The sequence below is a fragment of the Cebus imitator genome, unplaced genomic scaffold (assembly GCF_001604975.1).
Source record: "Cebus imitator isolate Cc_AM_T3 unplaced genomic scaffold, Cebus_imitator-1.0 Scaffold338, whole genome shotgun sequence".
Taxonomy (NCBI): domain Eukaryota; kingdom Metazoa; phylum Chordata; class Mammalia; order Primates; family Cebidae; genus Cebus; species Cebus imitator.
In genome coordinates, this window is record NW_016107653.1 from 1,769,191 (window position 1) to 1,792,702 (window position 23,512).

Genomic DNA, 23,512 nt, shown 5'->3' on the forward strand with positions numbered 1-23,512 from the left:
TTTCTGCACTCTGCAAACAGTGAGCACCCCCAGTGCCCAGATCTTGGGTTATTATTTTTGGGGGAGGGGGATGGAGTTTTGCTCTTGTCGCTCAGGCTGGAGTACAATGGTGTGATCTCGGGTCACTGCAACCTCTGCCTCCCAGGTTCAAGTGATTCTTGTGCCTCAGCCTCCTGAGTAGATGGGATTATAGATGTGCGCCACCAGCCCTGGCTAATTTTTGTATTTTTAGTAGAGAGAGGGTTTTTCACCATGTTGGCCAGGCTGCTCTTGAACTCCCAACCTCAGGTGATCCGCCGGCCTCAGCCTCCCAAAGTGCTGGGATTACAGGCATGAGCCACCACGCCCAGCCTTCTCTACCATTTTGTGACACAGAATGAAAGTCCTCACCAGTGCCATGACCTTGAACTTCTCAGTCTGCAGAACCGTGAGCTAAGTAAACTTTTACTCTTTTATTTTCTTATATATTATACAGTCTCAACTAATCTTTTATAGCAAGACAAAATGGATGGAGACACACACACATCCATGAGAGAGAAGGGTGAGCCTGACCTCATAGTGGAAACCTCAAATCCTCTCCCCAGAAATGATGAAATAATTGCTTATTCATTAATCAATGCAAAGTGCTGACTAAAACTTTCCAGTGGGGGACAGTGGCAGACACCATCGTACCCAAGTGACGAGGGTCGCCATCACCACGATGGCCAGAGTGACCCTGTGGCCTCCGGTAGGATGCTAACAGAGGAAAGTCTCACCACGCAGAGGGATCCTCCTGGAAATGCAGACCCCACAGCAAACAGATAAGGCTAGAGCGAGGAGGGCCGTCCCACAAAGACCCACAAAGGATGTCATGGAGACAGTGGGAAAATTGGCAGGGGCTCTGCAGGGTTGAAGGGTCACTGGTGGCGTCCTGATTTTTCAAGGTTCACTGCAATTGCTTGGGAGAGAGTTTGTTTATTTCCAAAATACTCTCTGAGCGGCTTAGGGGAGCAAGCCTGAAGTCCGAAACTTATTCTCAAGAGCCACCGAAGCGGGAGCCAGAGAAGGAATAGCAGGGCCATGTGCACGGCTGGGGGATTGTGTGGCAGAAGTATCCAGGTCTCTCTGCACTGTTTGCCACTCTCTGTAAATTGGGACCTATTTCAAAATAAAAAGCTAGATGAATGCATACACACAAAGCAATACCAAGCATTTCCCACGAGTGCCTGCACAGGCAGGTAAGGAGTCAGGAAAGGTCTGGACACAGCCTGTGAAGGACCTCCAGGCCCACGGGCGCCCTGTGCAGCTGCTGCACCCTGGCGGCCGCGGGCGGCAACTCGCGGGCAAGCGAAGCCTGCCCGAGCTGCTCAGGGCCCGCCGCCTGGCGCCCTCTAGGGCCGTTCTTGGGAACAGGCGGACCTTTCATGGAAGGCCGCCTGTCCGGGCAGGATTCCCACGGGGCAGTCCCAGGGGGAAGCTACATGAAGATCGACTCTGCTTTTGAGCGCGGCTCTGCGCCAGGCTCATCTCAGGCGTCGGACGTGTATCATCTGAATTAATGCCCCACCAGGTCTGTGGGGCAGTCGCCATTCCCAAATTACGGGTGAAGAAAGGAGGCGCCAAGTGCTGGAATCGCCTGTCCATGGTGAGCTGTCCCTCCCGACAGGCGATCACTCAGTGTGCGCTCATTCCCACGTTCACTGCCCAAGAGCAGGGCTAGGGCTGGGACTGCTCACGCCTGGGGTCCCACACCTTGGGAGGCCAAGGCGGGTGGGTTGCTTGAGGCCAGAAGTTCAACACCAGTCTGGGCAACACAGTGAGATCCTATCCCTACAAAAAATGTAAAAATTAGCTGGGCGGCTGGGCATGGTGGCGACTCAGGAGGCTGAGGTGGGAGGATCGCCTGAGCCCAGGAGGCGGAGGCTGCAGTGAGCTGAGACTGCACCACTGCATTCAACTTCAGCCTGGGTGACAGAGCAACACCCTGTCTCAAAGAAAAAAAAAAAAAAAAAGCTGAGTGTGGTGGTTCACTCCTGTAATCCCAGCATTTTGGGAGGCTGAGGCAGAAGTTTAAGCTTGAGTCCAGAAGTTTAAGACCAGCCTGGGCAAAACAGAGAGGCCCCATCTCTACAAAAAAAAAAAAAAAGCTGGGTGTGGTGGTGCATGCCTGTGGTCCCAGCTCTTCAGGGGCCTGAGGTGGGAGGATCACCTGAGCCCAGGAGGTGGAGGCTGCCGTGGGCCGAGATCGCATCACGGCACTTCAGCCTGGGTCACAGAGCAAGACTCTGTCTCAAAAGAAAAAAAAAGAGCCCTCAATATGCGATGCCCCCTTATGTTGTCCCCTCAAGCCATGTCCCTCCCACAAGGCCAGGAGGCTGTGGGGCCACGAGTATGTGGCCTCCCCAGGCTGTGCTCCCCCAGACCAACTCCAGGCAGGAGGATTCCAGAATTCCCAGCAAAACGCTCCCTGCCTCCCTGGCTAGGCAGCCTCTCCCTGGGCTGTCGCTGCATGCCAGGCGGAGTGGGGATGGTCAGAGGCGGGTGGGCGTGGACGGGTCTCCTGGGACACAGTGTCTTCCGGAGAGCCTGCGGTGCTGCTTCTGAACCGCTCCTGCCCCTGGCGTGCAGGTGTCTTCCTCGCAGTAGGACCTGGGAGAGCTATTCTATAGGTCAGGAGTCTGGATGGTCCTCTCTCCCTGTCACCATTTCGACAGGGCGGAGGACAGGGCAGTGAGCAGATGCCAGCGCTGCCCCTCCCAGGCCCTGTCTGAAGAGTGTCTGAAGGGGCAACTGTGGCCTGAGCCTGGAGGGCAGGGCCCAGTGCCCAGGGCAGAGGTGGCCCTCAGGGCTTCCTTCCTCATTCCTGCCTCTGTGCATGGGTCGCAGTGGGCTTCACCGTGGCCTCCTCACTACCTGGGGTGCCCTGGGGAGCACCTTGTGGAGGGGTGCCTGAGCGAGGGAGAGCGGGGCAGGGAAGAGGCGGATAGTGAGAGTGAGTGAGCACAGACTCCGCACGGGGCGGCTCCCAGCACTGGTGACCTCAGACGCTCCCACCAGCAGCACAAGCCAGATGACAGGGCCAGGGCCTGTGGTCAGTGAGCAGTGGCTGATGACAAAGCCATGCTGTGACCCTTGCTGACTGCCACAGCAGCTAGCTGCAGGGCAGGGAGGAGCCAGGTAGGCCTGTGACCTCCACCTCCCCAGCTGCTGCCCTCCACCCACCGCCCCTGAGGGTCTCAGCATCAAGGGCCAGCTGGGCGTCCCTTCCTGGGTGCCTGGTCCCATCTGGGCCTCACCTTGGGCAAGGTCCCCGCTGCCCCTCCCATCAGGTGAGCCCCACCCCTCGGGTTTGACTCTGAGTGGTTTGTCTTTGTGTAGAGCTTTTCCACCTGATGGTGACTGTCCTGGGTCCTGCAGGCCTGGAGTCCATTTTTAAATTTCGCCACAGACGTTGCTCCCAAGCACCCTCTGGCCTCCCCACGTGCAGTGGTGCAGTTCTAGCTCACTGCAGCTTCCACCTCCCAGGCTCAAACAATCCTCCCGCCTCAGCTTCCTGAGCAGCTGAGACTGCAGGTGCCACCTCGCCTGGCTATGCCTGGTGACCTTCCTGCCACTGTGACACCAGCCAGTCTGGGCAGTCCCTCACCTGAGCCAGGTACTCTGGCTGCCTCGGCCCAGCCCTGCTGTCCCTACCGGTGGGTAAGATGGCGCCCAGTCTGCAGGCTGGGATCTGGCATGGGAATGAGGTTGTTATTTGTGGCAACAAAAGATGAAAAAGTGGACTCTGGCCTTCAGAGCTGTGAGAGAACCGTTTTGTTGTTGCTGACGTTGTTTGAGACGGAATTTGCTCTCGTTGCCCAGGCTGGAGTGCAATGGCTCGATCTTGGCTCACTTGCAACCTCCACCCCCCGAGTTCCAGCAATTCTCCTGCCTCAGCCTCCAGAGTAGCTGAGACTACAGGTGCACGACACCAGGCCCAGCTAATTTTTTTGTATTTTTAGTAGAGATGGGGTTTCACCATGATGGCCAGGCTGGTCTTGAACTCCTGACCTCAGGTGATCCACCCACCTCGGCCTCCCAAAATGCTGAGATTACAGGCGTGAGCCACCGTGCCCTGCCCATTTTACTGTTTTGAGCCACCAAGTTGTGGTGACTGGTTGTAGCCACAGGACGCTAAGCCCCTGACATCCTTAGAATCCCTCCCGCCCTAGCCCTGAGTATTGCAGACAGTCCAAAACCTCAGCCCCAACTTTTCAAGTTCCTGGTCACAGCTGTTCTTACGAGAGTCGAGGGGCACACTCCTCTCACAGCAGGAGAAATGTTCACTCAAAGGTTAAATTGAATTTTTTTCTTTTTTCTTTATTTATCTATTTAATTTTTTTTTTGAGACAGAGTCTTGCTCTGTCGCCAGGCTGGAGTGCAGCGGTGCGATCTCAGCTCACTGCAACCTCTGCCTCCCGGGTTCAAGTGATTCTTCCACCTCAGCCTCCCGAGTAGCTGGGACTACAAGTGCACACCACCACGCCCAGCTAATTTTTGTATTTTTAGTAGAGACAGGGTTTCACCATGTTGGCCAGGCTGGTTTCCATCTCTTGACCTTGTGATCACCTCAGCCTCCCAAAGTGCTGGGATTACAGGAGTTAGCCACCGCGCCCAGCTATTTTTTTTTAATACCAAAAAAAGAGACAAGGTTTTTTCCATGTTGTATTTTTCTGATGACTCTCTCAAGAAAGACGGCGATTTTGGCTGGGTGTGTGGTGGTGCACGCCTATAGTCCCGGCTATTCAGGAGGCCGAGGTGGGAGGATCGCTTGAGTCCAGGAGTTTGAGGCTGCAGTGGGCTGTGATGGTGCCGCTGTACTCCAGCCCAGGCAACAGAGCAATGGAGCAAGGCCCCATCTCTAACAAAATAAATAGTATTTTTTTTAAAAAAAGGAAGAACAACTGCACAGCTGCCTTACAAAATGAAAGTGCAGCTCAGCCCCACCGTGCTGTGTGGCCACGCTGGAAGCCCCTGCGCTGTGCTGGGCGCTGGGCTCCCTGTCCAGGTGCAGCGCCGGCCGGCTCAGTGCGGTGAGTGCAGGGAGGAAGACGGACCCCGATGGTGGCCCCCTCGAGGTCGGTGTCATTGGCCCCATTTTACAGATGGGGAAACCAGGTTATCACTGTGACCTGGCCTAGGCAGGGCCTGTCGGGGCAGAGCCAGGTCCGACTTGGCCCCAAGGGTGCAGGGAGCTGGCTTTCTCTGTCAGACAGGCAGACCACCTGCTGCGCTCCCGCCTCAGTGAGGGGCTGAGGGCGCGGATCCCACCTCGTGCAGACACCTCACCAGCTTCTCCCCGAGGATGCAGCTGGGGACTCTGGCACCCCTTGGCTCTGCCGTGGCTGTGTCATGCCTGTCCTGCCACCTGGTGTTCTGGACGTGGATATTTGGGGTCCCCCATGGAGGATGCCTGGGCTGCCCTCTGGGAACCGGAGCAGCTGGCCACCCTGCCCCACAGCTCCTGAGAGACCTTCCGGCTCAGCACAGACCCAATCCCAGACAAGGGCTTCTGCCCCCTTGGAGGTGGCGGGCTGCCCTATGCCCTACTAGGCACTGCCAGGTTGCTGGGTGACCCTGGCATGCTGCCCACTGGCGTTCTGAGGCAGGAGGTTGGAGGGCCCATGTGTGCCACCGCATCCGGGTGACACTTGCAGAAATACCTAGAAAAGAAAGTCATCAGCACTGATGCGAACAGGGCAGCCACCGGGTACCTCTGCCAGCAGCCCCGCTGCCTGCCCACAGCTAAGGGAGCCCGCTAGGCAGGCTGCTGATGAAGAGGCCCCACTGCCTGCCACACGCTCTCTGGGCTCCTGGCAGCCTGGAGGCATGGCTGCGCCCTTGGCATGCAGCCACCTTCCATGTGGGAAAGCCCAGGGCCAGGGGTCACCGAGGGAGTGGCTTCAGAAACGAGAAGTTGGGAGTTTGTCTTCCAGAGGGGACATGGGCACTGTGGCTGGGGGGCTCAGTGGACCAGAGCCACATTGCTGGCTCCAGGACCCCAGCCTGCCAGCCTCCGCACCACACGGTGGGCTCAGCAGGACTCCTCCATCAGCCTCTTGGGGGAGCATGGTGACCCCGGTAGGTGCACAGGCCCAGAGAAGGTGTGGTCTGCCAGTGTCACAGGCAACTGCTGCTCCTCGGTGTCCCTGGTGTGGGCCAGCCTGGTGACGTCTGTCCTCATGGACCACTGTTTCCACCCCTTGTGGATTCTGGACACTTCTTGGCGGGAATGTTCTGTGGCCAGCACGTAGATGATGGGGTCAGCCACGCTGTTCACGGTGGACAGGCACAGAAACACCACGGACGCTGTGTACAGCCTCTCTTCCAAGGCGCACATGGAGTTCTTGTCTCCTCTGTAGTAGGAAAAGGCAGCAGCTTTGACGAGGAGAACCAGGTGGTACGGGGCGAAGCAGACCAGGAAGATGACCACCACCGCGATGGCCGAGTGCTTCACCTTGGCCTTCTGGGCAGCGCTCAGACCCACGCTCAGCTTGATGCTCCTGAAGATCCGGTGATTGGTGAAGGCGATGATGGAGAGCGGGATGGCGAAGCCTGCGGTGAACCTGGCGTAGTAGTACCCAGCGATCCTGCTGTCTATCTGCAGCATGTCGAAGCAGGTGTCGTTGTCTTCCGCCTCAAACACTGGGTAGTGAACGATCCCCACAAGGATAAAGATGCACGCGGAGATGAGGATGGCAGTCCTCTGGCGGCGGTGGCCCCGACTCTCCAGTGCGTACACCACGGCCACAAAGCGGTCGCAGGAGATGCAGCACAGGAAGAGGATGCTGACGTAGATGTTACAGAAGAAGACATAGGCGGTCGCCTTGCAGGCCAGCAGGCCCAGGGTCCAGCGGTGCTCGTTGTGGATGTAGATGACCCAGAGCGGCAGCGTGCCGGCGTACAGCAGCTCGCAGAGTGCCAGGCACAGCAGGTAGACGGCCAGCACGTTGCCCTGCAGCACCTGCAGCAGCGCTAGCCACGCGGTCAGGCAGTTGGCCGGCAGCCCCAGCACGCACACGGCGCTGTACACCACGATGAGGACCACCCTGCTCTCCTCGAACGACACGTTGCTGCAGGTCTTGGTGGGGAGGCCCACGGAAGCCCACGGGGTGGTCACTGGGGTGGCGTTTCCTGTGGGACAGAGACAAGAGTGAGGACGGGAGTCCCTGGAAACCACTGGGAGAGACTTTACCATGGGAGGAAAGGACAGAAGCTTCACGGTCGCTCAGATTAGACATGCTCAGGTGTTTAAAACATTTCCAGGACGGGCGCGGTGACTCACGCCTGTAATCCCAGCACTTTGGGAGGACGAGGCGAGCGGATCACGAGGTTAAGAGATCCAAACCACCCTGGCCAACATGGTGAAACCCCATCCCTACTAAAATACAAAAAAATTAGCTGGGCTTGATATTGCGCCTGTGGTCCCAGCTACTCGGGAGGCTGAGGCAAGAGAATCACTTGAACCTGGGAGATGGAAGCTGCAGTGAGCCAAGATTGTGCCGCTGCACTCCAGCCTGGGTGACAGGGCGACACTCAAGGAAAAAAAAATTGAAAAATTGCGGCAAAATACACATAACAAGGAATTTACCATTGTAACCATTTCTGATTAGCACATTCACCTTCTGCAACCATCACCAACATCCTGCGACACAACTTTCTCATCTTCCCTAATGAAAGAACTTTCCCACCTGCCCCCAGAAAGCACTCACTCCGCATTTGCTGCCCGCCACCCAGCCTCCACTCCACTTTGTGTCTGTGTGCTGGGCTCCCCTGCCACCGCCCCACGTGGGTGGGCATCTGTGCATGTCCTCAGCCTGCCCCTCCACGTCTCACTGGCTCCATCGCCACGGTGTCTTCAAGCTCCCTCCTGCCTCAGCGTGTGCCAGGATTCTCCTTCCTTTCAAAGGCAGGCCGGCATTCCATTGCATTCAGTGTTCCTTTTGGGGTCTCATCAAAAGTATAAAAATAGCTATATTCCATCGTGGCCTTCCACTGTGAACCATCCTGCAAACCCGGCATGTGCGGTGTTCTGCTTGTCATTCCTTTGCCCATGGACGCTGGGCTGCCTCTGCACCTTAGCTGAGCTGCTGGGAATTACACTGTTAGGAACACGAGGGGGTCTATTCACGTCCCTGCTTTCCGTTCTCCTGGGCCAGACCCAGAGCTGGAATTGCTGGGTCTCACAGCAGCTCCGTCTCATCTTCGGAGACGCCCCTCGCTGTCCTCCACAGTGGCTGGGCTGCCCCATCTTCCGCCCCAGTGTGCAGGGCTCCCGTCTCCCCGCAGCCTCCCTGCCCTTGTCTGGTTTCTCTGGGTGTGAGTGGCCTGCGCCTGGCTCAGCTTCCTCCCTGGGAAGGGGAGAGGGTAGGTGTGACTGAGCTACCTCACGTCGGGTTGTCACCACTTCACTCAAGACATGGGGCTGTAGCGGGGGACAGTGGAGACAGTTCTCGGGTGGGGGTAGGAGGCCACCCTGTGTCTGCACACACTGTTCTTCACCCAAACCGCCCTTTTCCCATCAAACGAGTGCGCCAGCCTTGCTGTGTGAGTCCTGAGCTCAGAGGCAGTTTCCGCCCCACACACGCCTTGTCTCCATCAGGACAGTCGCACGCCTTGGGAGGTAGAGCGTTCCAGAATCCGAAACACAAGGGGAGACCCCGGCAAGACCGGCGTGGCCACAGGGGCCCCTCCCAGCCTTAGCCCACACAGAGCCGCTGTGGTCCCTCCCCAACCCCACGCACTGTCGCCCCTGTCATCTCAGTCAGGGCCTCAGTGCCCCTCAGTCCCACGCCCCCTGCTCCAGGCCTCATGAAGCCTTGGGACCTTCACCTCTGGACACCAGGTCCTTGCTGTCTGTGGCTCTTTGCCCATCTGGTGAGCAGGTTGTCCCCCACTCCCCCACATCCACAAGTGACCTCCTGGGAAGAGCATCTTCCTGGTGGGTCAGAAGCAGGGGCAACAGTACCAGGGGACGCATGGATGGGGAGAGGTGGCGGTCAGCTCCTCGTGGCCCAGACCATGCAGGGCTCCCGTGGGACCTGGGGGACAGCCCTGACTCAGTTCTGCGCCACTCTCCCAGGAGACACCAATTATGCCCTCATTTCTGTTCCTGGCTTCCTAGAACTTCGAGAAAGAATTATGAGATCAGCCCTTCATTTCTCCATGGAGCGCCTCTAGATTTATTGCTGTGCTAGTTTTTATCTTGACAATCTATTTTTATGTGTTAATTTTTGAATTATGAGACAACCTGCTTCATAGAAAACTTCTTACAGGCTCCCTCTTACATGTTCAAAGTCGGAGAAGTCTCTCTCACCTGACATACTGTGCTGGTTCCGCTCTCAGTGTGGCTCTAAAATAAGCTTTCTAAGTCCATGTCATGCGGCTTGTCGGTCATATCAGGACGTTCACTCTGACAGTTTAAAATGACCTGGAGAAAGAGTAGGTTGACATTGCTTTAGGGAAATCAGATTAGACCACAAATTAATTCATTGACAAAACAGCGAGTATTTCCTAATTTACTAAGTTTCTCGTTGATTTGTACGTGTTTTTTAAAGTTAAGGATCTGCCGTTGCATCCCACAGGATAAACAGAAGCAAGGCTCCAAGCCAACAGGCATCAGAACATCACGTCACATACCGTGACTTTGTACGATTCTTTTTGTTGTTGTTGTTGAGATGGAGTCTTGCTCTGTCGCCCAGGCTGGAGTGCAGTGGCGCAATCTCAGCTCACTGCAACCTCTGCCTCCCGGATTCAAATGATTCTCCTGCCCCAGCCTGCCGAGTAGCTGGGACTACAGGCGCCTGCCACCATACCCAGCTAATTTTTGTATTTTTTTAAAGAGGAGTTGCGCTCTGTTGCTCAGGCTGGAGTACAATGGCTCGATCTCGGCTCACTGCAAACTCCACCTCCTGGCTTCAAGCGATTCTCCTGTCTCAGCCTCCCAAGTAGCTGAGATTACAGGCACACACCACCACACCCAGCTGGTTTTTGTATTTTTAGTAGAGACGAGGTTTTCCACATTGGCCAGGCTGGTCTCGAACTTTTGGTCTCAGGTGATCCACCTTCCCAAAGTGCTGGGATTGCAGGCGTGAGCCACTGTGACTGGCCAGTTTTTGTGTTTTTAATAGAGACAGGGTTTCACCATGTTGGCCAGGCTGGTCTTGAACTCCTGATCTCAAATGATCTATCCACCTCGGCCTCCCAAAGTGCTGGGATTATAGGCGTGAGCCACTGCGCCTGTCCTATGCACAATTCTTGTTTGTCAGTTATATCTTTTTTTTTTTTTTTTTTTGACATAGAGTCTTGCTCTGTTGCCAGGCTAAAGTGCAGTGGTGCGATCTCGGCTCACTGTAACCTCCAACTCCCTGGTTCAAGTGATTCTCCTGCCTCAGCCTCCCAAGGAGCTGGGATTACAGGCATGTGCCACCATGCCCAGCTAATTTTTGTGTTTTTAGTAGAGATGGGGTTTCATCATGTTGGCCAGGATGGTCTTGATCTCTTGACCTGGTGATCTGCCCACCTCCGCCCCTGAAAGTGCTGGGATTACAGGAGTGAGCCACCGCGCCCGGCTGTCAATTATACCTTTATAAAGCTGGGAGAGAAAGAAAGTTGATGAGCTTTCACAGCCCAAGAGGCTGTGTATGGTAACTCACACCTGTAAATCCCAGCACTCTGAGAGGCTGAGGTAGGAGGATCACTTGAGTCCAGGAGTTCAAGACCAGCCTGGGCAAATATAGTGACACCCCATACTTAAAAAATATAAACAGGCATGATGGCACACATGTAGTCCCAGCTGCTCGGGAGGCTGAGGTGGGAGGATCGCTTGAGCCCAGGAGGCAGAGGTTGCAGTGAGCTGAGATTGCACTGTTGCCGTCCAGCCTGGGCGACAAAGAGAGACTCTGTCTCAAAAAAAAAAGCTCCTAAAATGTGAAACATGCTCAACTCCACTTCTAATCAAAAAAATGCAAACACGAACATCCGAAAGGCGGTCCTTTAAAACCTTTTTGGCCTACCATGTTGGCAAAAAGAAAGAACTTTTTAATTCATAGTGTGTGAGAGAAGATGGGTATCCTTCTACGGGACTGATGGAGTATGAATCGGCTTGCAGCAAAATTTCGCAGTATGTTTCCGAAAATCTTAAATGTGCTTTAACTTTTGACCCGGCTAAACCCCTTCTAGGAATTTTTCCTGGTGAAGTAACTACCCGAGGTGTGGTGTGCACCTGGCCTGGAAGCTGTGTCACCCACGGCATGAGGGGTTGGAGGAGGGAGGCCTGGGGGGTGGGCAGCGGACCGCTCAGGGCACCCAGGGACCTGTCCCTCTGCTTCCTTCCCTAACCTGAGGTGCCTTGAAAACAGGCATCATCCTGAGCAGCCAAAGAGGGTCTGCAGGGAGGCAAGTGCCCTAAACCCATCCTCAGACGGTGTTTATGCCTCGCCCAGAGCCCTGCAAAGCCTGAGGGTCTCGCCCTACTGTTTCTGGACCCCGTGCAAGGATGGAGGCTGAGCCCAGCAGCTGCCTTACTGGCTCCAATCCTGCCTGCCTGGTGCCAGGCCCAACCCCCACCCCACACTGCCCGGTGCTGCCCTCTGTCAGCCGAGACTCTCACAGGAAGCCAGTCAGGCAGTCAGTCCCCTCCCAGGACAGGCGGTTTGGCCAGAGGGGCCCTGGGCCTCCTGATTCTGCCCCTACCCTGCCAGTGGCTGAAGTATCTACTTCTCCCTGCATCTCAGGCCAGCCCCCTGAGTGGAGATGGCTGACGGCCCCCTGGGTGGAGATGGCAGGGTGTCCCCTGGGTGGAGATGGCAGGGTGTCCCCTGGGTGGTGGTGGTGGGATGGCGCTAAGGGTCTTCAGACCCTCCCTCGGGGGCCTGTGTGCCTCGCGCTGCCCTCCCAGCTGCTGCTTCGCCAAGATTCGTGTGGCTGTGTCGTCTGGCTGCTGCGCCCAGCTCCAAGGCCCAGCAAGAGATGCAGGGCTCTCTGGTCATGCCCAAAACAGAGGGAATCAGTAGGTGAGGAAGCAGTGAGCCGGAACCAGGAGGGCCAAGGAAGGCCGACTCCAGCAGGGGAGGGGCAGAGTGGACTGGGGGCACGCCAGAGCCTCCTGGGACCAGTCCAGCTCCCTCTGAGCCCCAGGGGTATGGGGGGGCTTCCCTCCTCAGCAGCCGAGCCGCGCAGTGGCCCTGGAGGCCTGCATGCTCCTGCTCCCTGGTGTCTATGCCGCTTCTGCAGCCGGCCCTTCCCTGCCTTTCAAATTCTAAATAACACAAGGCAGGGCCTCTCCCTGAAAATGAGCAGGAGTGAGCCCATGGAGCCGCTACCTGAGGCCCCTGGGCCCCATCAGAATGGCTGAGCCGCCCAGGGAGGGGCTCCCGGGGAGTCTGCCGCCCTCACTTTAACTGGACCAAGGGTTCTGGAAACCCTCCCAAACCTGGGAGGACACGCTCTTGCTGGTACAGGGCTGGGCCACCCAGTCCTCCCCCATGCCAGCCAACAACCCTGTGCACAGTGCTGCAAGCACTTCTGCAAAACCGAAGGAAGTGGCAGCTGAGCAGAAAACGCACACTCCCCTGCCGGCCCAGCGTCCTGAGACAAGGCCCCTCTGGGCTCCGGGCCATATGCTGAGAGCAGAGACTGGCCCGGGGTGGGAGCCGGAGCCACCTGCCTATCAAGCCCATCCCATGTGGCCCACACAGCCCGGGCTGCCAGTGTCCACATCTTGGCACGTGCCTAACCTTTGGGCATGACAGCCTGGAGAGGATGCCTGGAAAGAGTCAGTGGGCCCAGCAGGAGAACAAGCCAGGGCGGGGCAGCCCTGGCACCGGCCTCCCACCAGGACGTGGGCCCAGCAGCAAGGCCCTGCACCAGGTCCCGCTCCTCACCACGCACGCCAGCCAGGCTTGGGCACCAGGGGAGCCCTGCACCAGCCCTTGCTCCTCAGACCACCTCTAGGCTTTGTCACCAACCTCCTCAAGGGCCTTCCTGGACCGGGGTCCCGGGTCCTGCCAGCACCTGCTCACCACTCTTGTGCTGCACCCGCCACTCCTGCTGCCTCTCGGAGCCTCTGCCTCTTTTCGAGGTGAGTGAGCCCAGGATGGGGGCTCAGGGTCCTCTTGCCAGCCAACCCAGCGGTCCCACCTGCCAGCTGCCGTGTTGCGGCCTATCCCAGTCAGTGGCCAGGGCTGTTTCCGCCACAGAAAGGGGCACAGGGACAGCAGGTCGCCTGCGCTTCAGGCACTGCTCTTCCTTGGGAAGGGAAGTGGGGCCCGGGGCCTCTCTCGGCTTCCCCGGGGCTGGGTCTTCAGGTGGAAGGACAAGGCCAGGCAGAGGCTTCCTGTGTTTTCCCACATCAGGAAGCAGGTGACACCTCCTGGCGTGGGAGGAGCCCTCCAGCTGTGCATGGGGACCACTCCTTCTTCTCATTGCCCCACGTGTCGGGCCTACTGGCGGGGCTCCCCTCAGCTGCAGGGTGGGTGGCTGGGAGGGTAAGCCCTGTGCAAATGGCCCCCCACGCAGCCTCCGTCTCCTCAATCAGCAGCAAGGTGCCCCAGCCCTCCAGAGCTCAGGGGACAGCCCACCATGCCCAGAGCACCAGCAATGCCAGCCTGGCCTGGTGGACTCGGGGGCTCTGTCCTTGGTCTGCTCTGAGGGACTATGACAGGCTGAGGCACCCCCCATCACTGTCCAGCTCCAGCTGGATTCAGGGCAGCGTGGCCAGACATGATGGCCATGGCGAGGTCCCTCTGATGACTCCAGCCACAAGACCACAGTGTGGGTGGGCCCAGGTCAGCCTGACAACCCCGTCCACCCACCCCTGAGCCCCATCTGCATCTCCCGCCTCTGCTGGCCCTGGCCCTGCCTCCACCTCCCCTCAGCACACGACCACAGCCCCATCTCCCAGCCTCCATGCTGGGCAACTGTGTCCTGGTCCAGCTTCGTCTTCAAGCCACACCTTGGCAGCCCCCGAGGCCAGCCCTCTGCTGCTCTCTCCCCCGTGTCCAGCCTGCCTTACCTCACTCTCAGCACGCCAGCTTACGAGGCCGCTATGCACGCATTCCTGTGTTCCTCCGTGAACCTGTGTTCGTTCCTTCTTTCTTTGTTTCTTCTTTTCTTTCTTTTTTGAGATGGAGTCTCGCTCTGTCGCCCAGGCTGGAGTGCTGTGGTGCGATCTCAGCTCACTGCAGCCTCTACCTCCCAGGTTCAAGCAATTCTCCTTCCTCAGTCTCCTGAGTAGCTGGGACTTGACAGGCGCACCACCATGCCAGGCTAATTATTTTTTTCTGTATTTTTAGTAGAAACAGTGTTTGCCATGTTGCCCAGGCTGGTCTCAAACACCTGGGCTCCAATGATCCTCCTGCCTCAGCCTCCCAAATTGTTTTTATTCCCAGAGACGAGGTTTCGCTATGTTGCCCAGGCTGGTCTCAAACTCCTGGGCTCAAGCGATCTGCCCACTTCAGCCTCCCAAAGTGCTGGGATTACAGGTGTGAGCCACCACTTTGTAACTTTTTGTTCTGGAAATTTTCAGAGAGGCACAAAAGGACAGAGAAAGAGCCTGGCCCACGCCGTGTGCAGGGAGCAGTTCCTCATTCCACCCGCTGGCTGCAAATGGCTCCTAAGGCTGCTGAGGTCTGTCTTGTGGGTTTGCCTGTAATTTCTAAGCTGTGTTTTGGTTGCTGGGCATTCCTAGACATTTCCATCTTTCACTCCCACCTGCTTTGGCGCCAGGCAAACCTGTGACCTCGTTTCTGCGTCACATTTGAGACAAACCCCAGGGAGGGAGCTGTTGAGTCACCAGCTCCAACACCCGGCTCCTCCAGTTTGATAGATTTTTTTGGTTTTCTTTGAGATGGAGTCTTGCTCTTGTTGCCCAGGCTGGAGTGCAATGGCTCAATCTCACTGCAACCTCCACCTCCTGGTTTCAAGCAATTCTTTTGCCTCAGCCTCCGGAGTAGCTGGGACTACAGGCACGAGCCACCATGCCTGGCTCATTTTTTTATTTTTAGTAGAGATGCGTTTCACCATGTTGGCCAGACTGCTCTTGAACTCCTGACCTCAAGTGATCCACCCGCCTCGGCCTCCCAAATGCTCGGATTACAGGCATGAGCCACCGTGCCTGGCCCCAATTTGATAGATTTTTAAAATGTATCTTTCAGAGATGGCTGATGAGGTGAGCCTTTCAGGCATTCTGAGTTCTTATCTTATCCCACCTCATCTTATCCGATCCCCATGCTATCTTCTTCTAGGACTCTCTGCCCTCCCACCTCTCAGGCCAATCTCCTGAAACGTCATTTTGTGCCCAGCCCGACGGGCCAGTCTTCAGCGTGTCTCAGTCCCTGCAGTGGTGTAACTCCACGTCCTGCACTTGACAGAATGTACGTCCCCCCAACACACACACACACACACTGTGCCAAGTGCACCAGACGCCGCCCTGGAGGCCTGTGACCTGCCCATCCCCAGGATCTTGCCACGCATCTGGGCTGACTGCCCCTCACCCCGGCACAGCCCCCAACACCCTGCTTCTCCCTCCGTGTAACCCCAAAAGCAGCACAGGCCCCAGAGAGAAGCCCGGCCCCTCAATGCCCCCACCAGTCATGAAAGCAAATGTTTAAGGAGAGAGTCCAGGGACAAAGTCCTGCCCCCGACTCACCACCGTCTGGACCAGTAGCCAAGGCAAGCCTTTTCCAGAAGCAAGTCTTGTGGAGGGTGGCGGCCACAAAGGTATAATGGAAGCCATTGTCCCGGCCCCCCAAATCCTCCGGCCCCACCACACCTGTGGTCACTGGGGGTCCTCAGTTCTCTCTTGGGAAGGACCCCAGATTGAGAACCCTCAACAAAGCCTCCATCTTTACCAACAAATCACCTTTGCCTTCAGGTCCCCTGCTGACCATCCCCTGGCTCCCAGCCCCCAGCCCCATCCCAGGGCCCCACAGGCTCCCTCCCCAGCACGCAGAGCCCAGTGACTTACCCAAGGTCCCGCCTGCACGGCTGACCTCGCACCCTCCCTGCAGTCCTCGCTGAGGTTTCAGGAAGTAGCAGGGGTCCAACTATGTTCTCTCTAGAACTCCCCTAACCACAAACAGGGCTGAGCTTGGGGTTGGCCAACCGGGGCTGGGGTATCTGTCTGGTGATAATAGCATGGCCTTGTCACCTTCCTGGGGGCGGGAGTGGCAGGAAACCCCAGAGCCACCTCTCTTGGCAAAAACAGCGCTTATAGCAGGCTCCACTCACTCAGGAGCTCCCACGCAGCAGCTGGGGCCTTTGTATCCCCAGACAGGCATGGCAGGACACACAGCACAGGGGTCCTGGAAAGACAAACCCAGCTCCTCTGCAGCTCAGCCTGGTGCTGCCGGCTCTCACAGAGCAGGTGGCTTCCCAGAGGCTATGTCCTCCCACCTGTCTGGGGTGCCAGGAGCGGAGAGGCCAAGTGCGCTCACTGCAGCCCCGGGACCAGGATGGTACCTGCATGTCCTGGAAGGCCAGGCACAGACCCTGCACACCAGCAACCTCCCCTCCCTGCCTCCCTCTCCCTGGGGCAGGGCCTTGCTGGAAGAGCAGCTGACATACGCTCTACATTCCATCCCAGCCCTACCCCAAAGCCGCCTTCATCCAGAACCAAGGGTGGCCTGCCAGAGCCCTGCAGGTGGCTTCTCTGTGAGGGGCCTGTGGGAACTGGAGGGTGGCAGGTGGGGTGCCTGGGACAGTCTCCCTCACTGTGGTACTCCTGGCCCTAGTAGGCCTGATGTCCTTGAAAGATGACAGCTGACTGTGGACAGCACCCACAGCCCCACTCACCCCCAGGCTGCTTCTGGGTTTCAGGTCAGAGACCCCCCCCCGGGTGCCCACTCCCGTCCAACCCAGGCTCTTTCAGCAGTGGGGGCAGGGCCGGGCTGGGAGCTGGGCCCACAAATGTCTCCAAGTGACACTGCCCAGCACTGCAGCAGGGACGTCGTCATTGAGCTAAGACCTCACAATGATGGTTGGGTGCGCTCAGGCAGGAGAGCCCGGTGGAGGCTGAGCCCCCCGCCGCACATTCCCCCAGCCACGTGGATCACAGCTGCCCCTGCTGCAGACCGAGTGGCTGGAGGCTGCCTCTGAACAGCGATTTCGGAGGCTTTGCATGTGTGGCAGTGGGGTCCCTCGAAAGCTGGGCTCGCTCCACCCCAGCGGAGAGGTGCAGGTCTCAGAGCAGGGACCACCTTGGCTTTCCAGAAACAGCCCAGGGGGCTGTGATCCTGCAGGGATCTGGTGCAAACACACCACCCACAGGTCACTGCTCCTGGGGCCACTGGCCTCCCGGGTCTTTGGGCCAGGACAGCCCCACCCTTGGAGCAACAACAGGCAAAGTGCACATCAGCCAGTGAGGGTGATGGCCAGGGACAGCTGTTGGCTCCTGTTGGTGGCCCCAGCAGCCCCCAGGACCTGCCCCTCCCTGCGCCGCACTGGATGGTCTGTCATGCTCGCCAGGGCTCCTCTGCACCCCCAGCTGAGGGGTCCAGGAGTGATGCCCGGACCCAGCTCAGGCTATTGTCACCCTCCATGCCTTCTGGCCTTTGCCAGGCTGTCCGGGGATAGCTGATTCAAATGAGGGCAGCTGGGTCCCTTCTCGGGTCCTTCACTGGGGTCTGGGAAAGGAAAGGTGGGCTCCTTGGGTGGCAGGAGCTGTGGGTATGAGCTGGGGGCTGGTGGTCATGTATGGGCTCCCCTGCCTCTGCCACGTGGAGAATCAGGCTGGGGTGGGAGTGGGAAGGAGCCTGGGAGTACAAACACTGGGAGCCTAGTGGGTGCGGACCGGCCCTGCCTAGTCCCACAGGGCCTCCAGGACCAGTGGGGGCAGCCCCGAGCTGTGCGGCACCTGAGGTGTTGTCTCTGAGAAGCCCATCACAGAGCTGGTTCTCCCTGCCCTGACCCCAGCAAAGTGATTCATACCCAGAGAACCCCTCCCAGCAAGAGAGCAAGTTTCAGACAGGAAGTCACCAGAATATCCCCAGGCTGAATCAGGCTCGATAACACTCCCTGCGGCCCAGGCACAGCAGTGGTGAGGGCCCAGCTGCAGACATGGCGGCAGCTGCACCCCCACTGTGTGCACCAGAAACTTCCCTGATGTCCAGGGGTTCACCAGCCATTGTCCTGGCCCGTCTGGACCCCTCTCGCCAGAAGCCAGAGTCAGTGACTGCTTGCTAACCTGTCTAGTCAGCCTGTGAAGGCCTGGGCCCAGGGAGATGAGGCCAGGAGTAAGGGAGGGGAGGTCAGAGCAAGACATGTCAGGGGCAAAGCTGGAAGAAGCTGGGAGGATGGGGCGAGGGACCCCTGGAAGAGCCCCTGGGCACGGGGCCAGGGAGGCCTGCTCCACCTCCCAGGCTCCCGGGCGGACAGAGGGTCTTGCTCTTGCCAGGCACTAAAAACCCTGAACAGCCAGCTCTGGAAGCCTGCCAAGGTCTGTCCGGGGCCCTAGGCAAGGGGGAGTGTGTGGAGAATGGATGGTGTGAGGAGCAGGCAGCCAGGCTCAGGGAGGGGTGGGGGCTGGGGCAGGAGTCCCCAAATGCACCTCCAGTAACAGGTGGGTGACAGGGAGTGAACGGGGCTTGATGTGGGGTCTCAGGCACATCTGAGCCCATTGCTCAGGGTGGTGTGCCCTTGCCAAGACAGGGCATCAAGACAGATGCAGGCTGCCCAGCACAGGATCAGCAAACATCCAGCACCAAGGTGACCCTGGAGGGAGCCACTGTACACCATGCCTGCAGCACTCTGGGAAGGTCTCCATTATGGAGGCAACTGGCCAGGCCAGGACACCACTGGGCAGAGCTGGAGTGAAGGGGAGGCGAGGGCAGAGCAGCAGGCAGGGCTGTGGGGTCTCAGGACCCCCATCCAGACTGGCACAGAGGTGGCATTTGAGCTGCCCAAGAGTCTCAGCCATAGGGAAGCTCCTGGCCAACAGGGCAGACAGACAGGGTGGGGCCAGGTGGGCACAGGAGGTGCTAGGACCCAAAGGTCATGTTGTCACTCCCCCCGGGGGTCCTTCTTGTTTGACTCAGGGACCCAGGAAGGTGGGGGCCGCTGTGTCCACTTTCAGCTCTGGGCAGAGCTCAGCCAGCGGAGGTGCCTGTGAAGCTGTGTTTAGAAAGAAAGCAAGAAAGCCTCACTTCCTTAAGTCTTTAAGTCTCTTTCTGTCAGAGAGGTGCCTACTCTTTTTTTTCCTCTTTTTCAAGACTGTGTTTTGCTTTGTCGCCAGGCTAGAGTGAAGTGGCGTGATCTCGGCTCACTGCAACCTCCACCTCCTGGGTTCAAGCGATTCTCCTGCCTTAGCCTCCGGAGCAGCTGGGATTACAGGTGCACATCCCAGGCCCGGCTGATTTTTGTGTTTTCAGTAGAGATGGGGTTTCACCATGTTGGCCAGGCTGGTCTCAAACTCCTGACCTCAGGTGATCCACCCACCTAAGCCTCCCAAAATACTGGGATTACAGGCATGAGCCACCATGCCCGGCTGGGCCCGCCTTCTTTAACCCACAGGACTAGCCGTTGAAGCAAGCTGGCCGTTGTCTGTAACGGTCCCCCGCTGGATTTGCTCAGCTGAATCTTGCCTCTGCCGCCTGTATCCTGTACCTGGGGCTGTGGTTTGAACCTGTGCCCCAGAAGCTCACATGTTAAAAGTGGAATCCACAATGGGAGTGTTTCCGGATGGGCTTCTAGGTCATTCTGTTAATGAGGTCAGGAGGATGGGCCCTCATCCAATAGGATGCAAGGACTGTGGCCTCACAGAAAACTCCCAGCTTCTAAAACAGATGGGAAAGATGTCTTTCCATTATGAGCTTCCCAGTCTGAAGTATTCTAACAACAGAAAGTGGGCCGAGACGCCGAGGAAGTGGATTTGAAAGCCTTGGTGAGGCTCGGGGCAGCCTGTCTGGTGCGGGTGCTCAGCGTGGGAGGTCCGAGTGGGGTCCCTTGGCACCCTGGTCAGCCTGTCTGGAGCCTGCCCACCCACTCAAATCCCACTCCACCAGCTGCTTCCTTAGGTGTGCAAAGGGGCAGTGTTCCAAGAAAGAGCTTCCCCTCATCCCCAGGGGACTGCGTTTGCTCCTAACAGAAGCATGTGGCCCCTGCAGAGGTGAGCAGGATTCAGATTTATTTATTTCTCTCTCGATTATTAAGCACTCACAGGTATTTATTTTATTGTAAAACCGACACAACCTACAAATTACCATCTTAGCCATTTCTAAGCGTACAGGTACCTTCACCTGCGGCGCGGCCACCCCACCGTCCATCTTCGGAAACGTTTCATGGTGCAAGACAGAGCGTGTCCTGGCCACAGGCACTTCCCACTCCTCCCTGCGCCCAGCCCGGCAGCCGCCCTTTCATCTTCAGTCTCTACAAATGTGGCTACTCGGGTTTCCTCGTGAGAAGTGCGATCACACACGCCTTGTCCTGATGTCTGGCTTGTTTTACTTCCTGTGATGTCCTCGAGGCTCATTCCTGTTTGAGCACGTGTCAGAATTTCCTTCCTTTTTAAGGCTAAATGACATCCCCACGTGTCTCTGTTTAGCCATTCATGTGTTGATGGGTGGACGTCTCCTGGCTGCTGTGAATAATTTTGCTGTGAACAGGGGCATGTGGGTCTTCTATGTGTTTCTGTCAAACCTAGTCGCTATGATTGCTATTATTATTTTGAGATGGCGTCTCTCTCCGTCACCCAGGCTGGAGTGCAGTGGTGCGATCTCAGCTCAGTGCAACCTCCACCTGCCCGGCTCAAGCGATTCTCCTGCCTCAGCCTCCCAAGTAGCTGGGATTACAGGCACATGCCACCACACATGGCTAGTTTTTGTATTTTTGGTAGAGACGGGGTTTCACCATGTTGGTCAGGCTGGTCTTGAATGCCTGACCTCAGGTGATCTGCCCGCGTCAGCCTCCCAAAGTTCTGGGACCACATCTGGCCCCTAATCATTCATTATTCTTGATGATGCTCAGTTGTCCCAGATTTGACAAGTGGTCCACTCTGCCTCTGTGCTGACAATTACGGGGCAAATCCTGTGCGTCAGTTTCCAGGCATGGAGCCCCCCCTCCGTCAGGTGTGTCTGTATTCATGCCTTGTCGGAGCCCTCTGTTCGGATGGTGATTCTTTCCCTCGGAAGAAGTGTTCCCGGCCTTCTCTGACTCCCTGCTCACTCTCTTGGGGGAGGGCTCTGTCCTGGCCTCCCCCACCCGTGGGTGTTGGTGATGCATGCCGGGGGTGGGGACAGGATGGCAGGCCAAGCGGGAAGAAGAAAGGCAGAAGTGTCCTGGGGTTTCTCTGGGGGACAGCCACTCTCGTAAGACGGCAAGAGGCCCCAGGTTCCAGCCAGGGAAGGGGTTTTCAGGGAAGTTTTGGAGACAGAAGAGAAGATAGGGGCTTTTGAGAAGCGTCAACCCAAGAACTGGATAATTCTGAAACTCCTTGACCGGGGCATACCTCAGTGTGAGTCATGACTTGCAGTTTCAACAAAGTCATAGTGTGTCCTACTAGTGAGGCCCAGGAGAGGCTGCCTGTGACCCCAGAAACTCCAGACAACCATGCCTAATCCACCTAACCCACGAGTTTTCTCTTCCTCAGGGCTGACATAGCAGCATCCATAGCCATGGGAAGCCCCCAGCCTCATGGTCCCTGATGGCAACTTGAGCTCCAGCTTTCACATCTGTGTTCCAGGAATGAGGAAGGAGCAGTGGAGAGCAGAATGTGGCCCCACCCCTGTGTGGAGACTTCTCAGAATTCCCACCCAGTTCATTGGCTCCATCTTCCCTCTTTCCATGTGACCATGCCTGGCAGCAGGGGAGGCTGGGAAAGGTAGTCTTTGATGTCACTGCACCAGCTGATGCTGGGGGTTCCTCTAAGCAAGAGGGGGTGCAGTGTCGGGGTCACGTGCTGCAATGGCACATGCTATCACCAGCTTCCCTTCCACCCAGTGAGGTCAGGTCCCTGGCAGCTGAGTGAGGGGCACACTGGCCAAGCCCAGGGACTCAGTTACTCCAAATGAGAAAAGGGTCAGGGGATGTTGAACTGGGAAGAAGGAGGGGGAGCCCGAGGCCAGAGAAGCTGGGTGTACGGGAGAAATAGTTTTTCTGCTAGACTCTAACTCATAATGCCTCTGGCACTTCACTTCAGGCTGAGGATAAGGGCTCGGTTGCCCATGACTGCCCTGACTTCAGATGCCAGGCACGAGGGGCGTGTACCTTGGCTATGACAAACGCGAGGCCCGGTGACCCTCTCCTGGCCTCCATCATTTGCTGGAACAGCTCACACAGACTGGAACAACTGTTTGCTTCCTCTCACTGGCTTCTCATGCTCTCCCTCAGCAGAATATTTTATATTATACATTTTTAAAATTTTTATATTTGGAGACACGGCCTGGCGCTGTCACCCAGACTGGAGTGCAGTGGTACAGCCTTGGCTTACTGCAGCCTCTCTGCCTTCTGGGCTCATGCAAGCCTCTCACCCCAGCCTCCCGAGTAGCTAGGACTACTTGGCATGAGCCATCACACTCAGCTAATTTTTGTATTTTTTTGTAGAGACAATTTGGCTATGTTGCCCAGGTTGGTCTTGAACCCCTGAACTCAAGCAATCTTTCCGCCTTGGCCTCCCAAAGTGCTGAGATTACAGGTATGAGCCACTGTGCCTGGCCGTTTCTGGCTTATTACTCAAGGAGATAACTCAGCCAGCAGAGATGCACAGGGCAAGGTACGGAGACAGTGTGTGGCGCTCCCACGCCCTCTCCAGGCGCCACCCGCCAGCCCAGACACTCTCGGAACCCCATTGTTCTTTTTTTTTTTTTTTTTTTTTGAGATGGAGTCTCACTCTGACGCCAGGGTGGAGTACAGCAGCGCAATCTCAGCTCACTGCAACCTCTGTCTCCAGGGTTCAAGTGATTCTCCTGCCTCAGCCTCCTGAGTAGCTGGGACTACAGGTACGCACCACTACTCCCAGATAATTTTGGTATTTTTAGTACAGACGGGGTTTCACCATGCTGGCGAGGATGATCTCGATCTCTTGACGTCATGATCCTCCCACCCTGGCCTCCCAAAGTGCTGAGATTATGGGTGTCAGCCACCACGCCCACTGTTCCCGGCTTTTCATGGAGGCTTCATCACACAGGCTTGGTCTCCCGCCCCTCCCTTCCCCAGGGCATGGGGGTGAGGCTGAGAATGTTAAGCTTCTCACTGTGGGCTGGTCTTGCTGGTGACCAGCCCCCGTCCTGAAGCTACCAGGAGCCCAGCAAGAGCTGCCTCATTGGAACAAAAGACTCTCCCATTACCTCAGCAAGCCTGACACACTAGGAGACATGTGTCAGGAACGGGGTCAGAGACCAAATATATATGTCATGTGACCAAATATATGATGTCATACTAGGAGAAGAAAAAGGAGAGGCAGATGGAGGAGGAGGAGGAGCCCCCAGTGGGAGGTGGGATTCAGTTCATTGTGAAGGCATTTCCTCCCCATGGGAACCCTGGGAAAACCCACCACATCAAG

General features: G+C 57.1%; 1 protein-coding gene across 3 annotated transcripts; it reads right to left on the reverse strand.

Annotated features, from left to right (window-relative positions):
* Positions 1–4,586: 4,586 nt before the first annotated feature.
* GPR132 (G protein-coupled receptor 132) lies at positions 4,587–19,302 on the reverse strand. 3 transcript variants are annotated; one of them, XM_017505413.2, is made up of 3 exons: positions 15,986–19,302; positions 9,335–9,448; positions 4,587–7,152 (listed from the first exon to the last, which is right to left on the reverse strand). In XM_017505413.2, the coding sequence occupies exons 2-3, from the start codon at positions 9,339–9,341 to the stop codon at positions 6,053–6,055; spliced, it is 1,107 nt and encodes a 368-aa protein (XP_017360902.1). In that variant the 5' UTR covers positions 9,342–9,448; positions 15,986–19,302; the 3' UTR covers positions 4,587–6,052. The 3 variants fall into 3 exon arrangements, with proteins under 3 accessions (XP_017360902.1, XP_017360904.1, XP_037586153.1); XM_017505415.2 differs by lacking the exon at positions 15,986–19,302 and adding an exon at positions 14,033–14,227; XM_037730225.1 differs by lacking the exon at positions 15,986–19,302 and adding an exon at positions 12,987–14,227.
* Positions 19,303–23,512: the final 4,210 nt, after the last annotated feature.